Source organism: Salminus brasiliensis, chromosome 18 (assembly GCF_030463535.1).
Source record: "Salminus brasiliensis chromosome 18, fSalBra1.hap2, whole genome shotgun sequence".
Taxonomy (NCBI): Eukaryota; Metazoa; Chordata; class Actinopteri; order Characiformes; family Bryconidae; genus Salminus; species Salminus brasiliensis.
This window is the reverse complement of record NC_132895.1, coordinates 25733127-25741444: the sequence shown is the minus strand read 5'-3', so window position 1 is coordinate 25741444 and position 8318 is coordinate 25733127. Positions and strand designations below refer to the sequence as shown.

Here is an 8318-nt window from a genome sequence, read left to right as displayed (position 1 = left end):
CTTGTAAATCTCTATATGAGCAGAGGAGAAGGCATTCGCTCTGAAAGGAATGGTTTCTGGTTTGTAAACACCTGCATTAAAGCTATCTTCTTTGGCAAGAAAAGAAAGGACGGAAAATTCGGGCTTCTGTAATTTATTCACACCCAATTAACGGATTTTTAAAAAGTGGTCCTCCGAGTCTTGATTAGGATAGTATAAGCAGGGACGACAACACCTGGGACTTTTTCAAATGCCACGCCGGTTCATTTGAAATGCTAATCTGGCCATTTAAAAGAATGGGGCTTGTCTTGGTTAACTGAATGAGGGGCTAAGATTGGAATAGTTCTCTCCTGTTTTTATGTTTGAATGTTCAGTGTGGGGCTCCTTAAAAGCGCCTCAAAAAACAGAGAGTTGGTTCAGTGCAATTCATGCTTGCTCTGAACATAATATCTTTGTAACAGCCGGGGTGAACTGTAAGGGGGGGTGGGGGTGGGCGTAAACAGACGCACAAATAGAGCCTTTTGGAAAATTGCCTGTGGCAAACAATGTCCAGTTTTAGAAAAAAAAAAATGATGTTGACTTCCGCAACCGGCCTCTTACGGCCCCCCTCCCCCCTCTCCCTCCCCCTCCAGCGCTGCCCCGTCACTGCATGACACTCAGTTCAACCCTACATTGAAAATCACACAAACAGTGATGCTTAGTAGTCTGTTTCCACTCTGCATTAGGAAAGTGAGAGAGAGCCATAGTAGCAGCAGGGAAGAGACCGATAGTGCCAAAATGGCAGAGGGAGGTGATCTCTCTAAGCTTTAAGGTTTTGGCACTGTGCACAGAAGGCAAAATCTGATGGATGCCTGGGTCTCAAACAAATCTTGTAATACTACTGGAAAAGCACTCGGAAAAACTCGTCGAGGAGGGGTGGAACGGATGTCAAGAAATATGCTCTCAGAGAAGCTGGTCAAGTGGCATGGCAACAACAGCAACAAAAAAAAAAGCGCTTACTGCATTTTCTCATGGAAACGTACAAGCCCATGTGTTCAGCACATACAGTCCAGCATGTGTGTAGCCTCTGCAAATCCATGTTTGTGGGCAGCTCCCGCTGCATTCATAGGGCCCGGAATTAACTTGGATCTAGGCCACTTGCATAACCAGACAACACAGCTCGGCGAACGATTAGAAGCAATACGCCATCAGCAGCCCACATGTACCTCGGCACTGTCCCTGCTTATGTTTACTCATCTGTGCAGAGGTACGGAGAGCATTCGTTCGGCGTACGGCGTCTCGGGCCTCCTGCACTGGGGTCCAATTATCAGGGACTAATTTACTGCCCTCAGAAGCTGTAACGAATACATGACTCATTAGAAGTCAGCTGAATGTATAGGAGCTAAAGACGTAGGCTCTCTCACACACGCACTCTCACCATCTGCTTACTGTGGTAGAAAAAAAAGAGTGAATGGGAATAGGTTTGCTGAATGGCTTAGGTTTGCTCTAGTGAAGACGCTAGACTTGTCTGCATCCTGCTTTCCACTCGCAGAAGCAGATGTAATCTGCAGCATGAAGTTTGGGTGGGTTCTCACAGAGGTCACAGCGAGTCAGTCGCCTCCTGGATAGATGGGCTGACGCGTTGCTGGACACACGATGATTACATTTTTCAATTATGTATTGATGGCATTTCGCCCTAACCAAGGTCACCGCTCTCGCGTAAGGTACTGTCAGAAGTCAATACCTGTGCAAATAGCAGCACTACATCCGCATCAGGCTTCTGGCAAAATTGTCCGAACATCCTTCATCGCCCTTTCAGAAGAGAGATGGTCTTCTCTTTGTTTTGTTACCTTCCATTCAATTTGACCAGGTGGGCGACACAAGGATTCTCTGGAAAGTTGGTCTTAGCCAATCAGATTGTTAATGGAGGGCTTGCACCGGCACTAAAAAGGAGTAGCTTCATCAATGAAGAAAAGCTACGAATGTTTGTTGCTTTTACACCAAAATACCTGATAACATCTGCTGATAAATCGAATTCAAATTGCACAGAATCGGTGTTACCTCAGGCTCACGTCATAGCAATGCACATAAGTACAAGGAGTAGCTGAGAGATGCTGCTGCACTCCATGAATAATAGGACATCTGAGCACGCTTGCATCTGTTGAAATAACATTAGCACAACTAGCAGCATATGGAGCTGTCAACTGAGCCAACTCTGATAAACAGTGAAAAAAATAAAAACGACACTATATACACATTTCCGTTGACAGTAATGCAACCAATGTCTCTACGTGTGAGCAGTACATAGTCTATGTAAAGAACTCACTTACTAGGTCACCTACTACTACTCTACCGCTCCGTCCACATTGCAACAGCTTGAATGGTGTTTCTGCCACGACTGAACAGGCATGCATATGTGGACACACTTCAAACGCAAAATGTGTGCACATATGGACGCCCCGCTTTATTCAAGTTATTTAACGTATAACTGACCTGTCGCCTTCCCCAACTCAATGCTGTGAGTATTTTGCAGATAGTTATCCAGATAAAGTGCCTTCAATTTGAACATTCTTTTAATCTTCACAATTTTTTATTTAGTCAAGATGTTGTTTTAAGGTTTTCAGTGAAACTCAACTCAGTCTTCAGTCCCAAACTCCTTTCAAACCAGGGTTCTGTTGTCAGTGTCCTTTACACCATTTGGAGTCCTATTTTCTCAGCAAGGTATGGATTTATGCTGTCCGTTCTGTGTAATGGGATTAATCTTCTCCAGGGAAATGTCGGCGTCGCTGTCCATGTTGCCTGACATGGACGGAGAGAGCTTCTCCAGGGTCTTAATCCCAGAGTCCTCTTCCTTCTTCTGCGCTTCCTCGTCCTGGCACAGGATGCTGTGTGGGATCACATAGTTGCTGTTGTTGCCCTCTTTGGGGATGTGGCCCTTGGGCTGATACTGTGAGGCAGGCTCGGAGGCTCCGTTGTTGTTGATGCTCACAATCTCGATAGAGTTGCTGCCGGGGCAGAGCCGGTGGCAGCCGAGCAGGATGGAGAACGCCTTGCGGAAGTCGGCGTTGAAGGCATAGATGATGGGGTTTAGCGAGGAGTTGGCCCAGCCGAACCACACGAAGACGTCGAAGGTGGTGGGGCTGATGCACAGGAAGTCTGCGCTCTCGTTGGGCTCGCAGAAGGGCACCATGCAGTTAAGGATGAAGAAGGGCAGCCAGCAGCACACGAACACGCCCATGATGACCGAGAGCGTCTTGAGGACTTTGGTTTCACGCTTGAAGGACATCTTGAAAGAACTCTCCGAATCCATGCCACCGCTGTTGCCCATGCTGCTGTGGCGGTTCTTGGCACTTTCGGCCGCTCGTTCCAGGGCGGAGATCCGGCGGATCTGCTTCTGGGCGATGCGGTAGATGCGGGTGTAGGTGACGAGCATGATGGCCACGGGAATGTAGAAGCTGATGAGGGAGGAGGAGATGGCGTACGTCCGGTTAAGGCTGGCGTCGCAGTTGTCTGGGACCTCGCCGTAGGTGCCGTTTAGCTCCGTGTAGCTGGTGCTCTGAGCCTTGTGCCAGTTCAGCTGCACGGGGATGAAGGAGATGAGCACAGACAGCGTCCACGCCACACTGATCATGACGAACGCCACCTTAGGCGTCATTTTGCGTTCGTAGCGGAACGGGCTGGAGATGGCCCAGTACCTGTCGACGCTGATGACGCACAGGTTCAAGATGGAGGCGGTGGAGCACATGATGTCGAAGGCCACCCAGACGTTGCAGAAGGCGCCGAAAGGCCAGAACCCCATGATCTCGGTGGCCGCCTTCCATGGCATCACCAAGATGGCCACCAGGAGGTCGGAAATGGCCAGCGAGATCACGAAGAAGTTAGTAACTTTGGAGCGCAGGTGGCGGAACTTGGTGACGGCAGCGCAGACCAAGGTGTTCCCCAGCAGAGTGGTCAGGATGAGGAGCGAGAGGAAGCAGCCGGTCAGGACGCGCTTTGACGAGCCACGCTGCGGTAAATTGCTGTCAAGGACTGTGGAGTAGTTCACATCCATGGCTTTTTCATCGAGTGGCAGCAGTAGTCACCCCATAATTCCAATAGTCCAGAGTGTTAGGGATTACACAGGAATCGGAGCAGCTGCATGCGGCTGAGGGACTAGATGACCGGTGCGATCCATGGCCATGATCACCATAGCAGTCATTTTGCAAAGAGCTCCACATCATTATCTAAACATTACCTCTTCAGAAGCCAGAAACTGGTATCCCACGTACAAATCTCTAAGCGCTACCTCAATTAGCATGGTTCCACCATTAAAAGCGTTGTAGAACTTCATACAAGAAACTTGCGAATCGTCCCCAGTTACTTGATGCTGATTAATCTTAATGAGGAGTGTTTTCTCCCTTCTGTTTTCGTCTCAGTAGCTTGTCCGCTTGCAGCTGCTGGTGGTTTCACAGCCTATCCTCCCCAACATGTTAAGCAAACCCAGGCAGGCGCGATCATTAGCCTTATATATGAGCTTATCGATACAGTCTATTGATTGTGTTTGCGGCGCGCTGGTCTGATTCGTCCTCGTTAATGACCGTCCAAGCGTGTCTGCTTGATTTTGTCCAGTTGTTGTTGTTCCAGCCCGGATGGACACCCGTTCAGGCATCTACAGGACACATGCATTTCCCTCATCGTCACTCCACGCTGAGTCCCCTTTTTTCTTTCGCGCAACAACAACAACAACACCAAAAATCCACTGCCTTCGAGCGCACGGTCCGAACTGTTGCTACACTTCTAGACTAGTGCGATCAGTGGCTCCTGCTGTGAACCGACACACGCAGACGGTCCGTTCTCACGTTCCACTTTGTCGTGCCAAAAACGCATTCGGTCAACATAAGGTCAACTTCCGCCGCGTGCGCAGCGCATCTGTTCCACCCGATTCTTTTTTATATTATTATTATTATAAGTTAGAGGATTCCTCAGCAAGTCGCCATCGTCCTGTTCGCATCACCCGAAAGGCACCCAGGCTCCTCTTCTGGGGGCATCGTCTGTGCGTAACGAAGCGCATCATTGCGCGCTGCGTTCTTGAACGGTTCTCCTCATTTCAGCTCCGAAAGCGCGGGTCTTTGGTGCAGACGCCACGTCCTTCTCGCCGCTGACGTGAACTGAAACGCGTCCTCGACACCGACAGAGTCTGATTCGCGGCAGGCAGCAGTCCCGCGCTGCTCTCGCTGCTCTCGCTTCACTCGCTTTCCCCTCCTAAGTTTCCCTGGAGCATGATTCAAGTTCAGAAGCAGCCCTGCGCCCCTGTCTTCCCAGACGGTGCTGACGCGTCAGCAGTGCTTTGGGTGAGGAGGAAGATAATGATGATGATGATGATGATGATCGTGAGGATGATGATGATGATGATGGTGATGTGGATGGTCTCTAAGCCGAACCTGGCTCGTGCGCGCCTGGCTCGGTTTCCACTCGAATGTAGAATTGGGTGAAAACGCAACGCAGCTGCTCACAGTCGTTTCAGCTTATATATTTGACCCAGGCACCATCATCTTACGCGTGTTGCTCAAGCCTCTTCTACTGCGTGATCGTGGCTGTGCAGACATTGGGAGAGACGCTGTGGCTTAGCTGCGTTTGGTCCGTATGAATTCCAGATGTGTAAAAATTGAAGGTCTTGGGCTTAATACCTCACTGGGTGAAATATTAGAACTGTAGTTATTGGAGCGTAACGTGCCCGGTAAGCCACGTTGGACCGTTGAACTCGTATTTGCATATGAAATGGCTCGATGAGGCCATCTACTGGATTCCATCAGCACCACTGCAGGCCCATTAGTTTCATGAATGAACCGTCTCGAGCTAATATAAATAACAGAGTCTAATGTTTCATGCAAACCTACAGTACCCCTTTCTTTGACACCCCCCCCCCGTTTTTGTTTTGTGAAGAAGCCGAGGGTTCATGACTTCTGGCCTCTCAGCACAGTGTGAATGCTAATGACAGAGCACACAAATTCTCCATGGGTTTTCGTGTTGCCTGGGCCTGCCTGGTGTGTGTGTGTGTGTGTATGTGTGTATGCTAAAGTAATCCATGTAGACAAGCAAGTGCAAAAGTCCTGGCAGCTAGAACGCCCACATATCCTTTTTGGACAAGGATGTGTGGGCATCCGCTTAGCTCTGAGAGCCTTTGGGAATGTGAAATGTGCCTAAAAACAGAAAGGATATGTATACTTTTTTTCTTTTAAATTGACCTTTTTGTTTGTTTGTTTATTTCTTTATTTATTCATGAGGTCTAATAGATGAACAATGCAGTGCGCATACTGCCAAATGCCTGTTTCCTTCTGGACCCTCTCTTTATCCCTCGCTTTATTCTCCTCCTCCCCCCACACTGAATAAGATATACAGGAACAGATTAAACATGACCAAGTCTGTCGGCCACCAGATTAAAGGGGTATTCCAGCGTTTTTCAGCCAGTCTGCTGGTATTACACGGCTGATTAGCACAGACATTTCATAGCATTTCTGCTCTTGGCAAATAGACACGCTCAAAACATGCTTATAATGGGCAGTTCATTCAACCTGTCTTTTGACTTGTGGAATGAGGGAATTATTGTCTGTGGTATTGTCTACAGATGTGGCACACTGTAATATCTGGAGGAAGGTGGGAAGGTTCTCCTTAAAGAAAGTTCACTGATTGTTTTGAAATCTTCTGCATAGTAGTTTTCTTTAGGGGTTGCTTTGCTTTTATACCCCCTGCACATGTCCTTGTGCAGGGAGTATAAACACAAGGGAGCTTTTGTTTTTGGCCAAAACCTTCTCAGCCTTTTTGTACAGTAATTTCTCTGTATATTTATACAGTCTATTTATAACCACTGTATTTAAATAGCTTTCTGTGATGTAGCTTTAAGAGGCTTTAGAACTCTCCAGGAGGCTTGTTCCATTCACCAGCACTGTGAGGAATTCAGTCTCTGTAGGTTTCTCATGAATGACACATTTCACTCTATAATACTGATGTTTTCATAGTAACCGTTTCATTTTGCAGACTATTTTTTAAATCCCCTTTAAGCAATAAAGTATGCCACTACATATTTTCTAATAGAATAAACAGATGTTCTTGTCAAAAGGTGTGGCCTAAAGTTAAGGATAAGCAGTATCATTTGTGTGTGTGTGTGTATGTGACCAGATGATTAGTCATCAGTTCAACCTAAAAAGATGATAATATGATATGTCCTAGCTGGCTAGAGAAGAAAGAATCGAGGTGTTTACAAACAAACATCCCAACCTGCTTCAGGGGAATTCAGCACCACCTGCCTCTTGTGACATGCTGCAGCACCTTGGACAGCATCCCTGCCAGAAGAGCCATAGCTAAATTTCAGCAGGCAAATAGAATAATCTTGCTTGTGCGTCCCTTAACAGCCATCTTACTGTTTGTATTCAGGACAAGGCATTGACATCCATTGGAAATGATTTTCAAGCTTATTGATTTGCTGACAAAGTTGGTGAGTAACCACCATGGTCTTAGCTTGTGGCCTGAACCCAAGGTGAGTTGCAATTTGTTCCCTTGATTGCCAGCTCTGTGTATGAGACCTAGACAGCAAGCTACACACAAGTGCACAGAACATTCAAGGTAAGGGATTACGATCAAGAACTGCCTCATTTCCTCCATTGTATTAAAGGCTTTCAGTAAAGCTGAGAGAATACCTTCTGAAGTCCAGTGATATAGAAAGTAGCTTCTATTAAGGGCCCAAAATAAAGAGCTTTTTGTTCCTTCACATTCTAGCACTCAGCTTATACACCTGATCCAAGAAACGCAAGCCGACAGCGGAGGCTGCAGATAGTGAAATCTGCACAGACCTAAGGACACATTTACTTAATTCGCCACAGCAGTCTTATTGCTGTTGATTAGACGCCTCTGCGGAACACAGGTGCGTGACAGTTAGACAGGTGGCGTTGTCCGTCTAGAGAAAGCAAACAAAATCACATCCTGACCTGGCTGATGGTTTAAACAAACAATATAGCAATCATTATAACTTTACTGCCTTGAGTAGTAAACTAGCTACTTTGACAAACATTATTTTTCTGTAACAAGATGTTAACTATTCAGGGTGGATTAAGGCTAATTGTTTAGTTTGTAGAAGCAACCTGCACATCTCTGCTACAAATGAAAATGTTTTTCCAGCAATTAGTGGTTATTAATAATTCAGTCAAAGTTGAAGTGTGCATGGGCTAATTGTAACAGTTTGAGGGGTCACTAGCATGTGGTAAAATGATACAAATACAGTCAAATCCATACAGTTCTACTTTCATCTGCCAGACGAGGAGGCTGGGTATAGGAATACCATACTAAACCATGGGTAAGACCATTCTTTGCTTTCAAAACAGCCTTGG

The 8318-nt window shown here is 46.8% G+C and overlaps 1 protein-coding gene across 1 annotated transcript; it reads right to left on the bottom strand.

Annotated features, from left to right (window-relative positions):
- Positions 1-623: 623 nt before the first annotated feature.
- Positions 624-5571, bottom strand: drd1b (dopamine receptor D1b). The gene has a single exon (XM_072662507.1). It carries the CDS (start codon positions 4007-4009, stop codon positions 2672-2674), a length of 1338 nt encoding a protein of 445 aa, XP_072518608.1. The 5' UTR covers positions 4010-5571; the 3' UTR covers positions 624-2671.
- Between the last annotated feature and the right edge of the window lie 2747 nt (positions 5572-8318).

Excerpts from the sequence above, each read along its gene's own strand:
- drd1b (XM_072662507.1), bottom strand. The coding sequence starts at position 4,009 with ATGGATGTGAACTACTCCACAGTCCTTGACAGCAATTTACCGCAGCGT.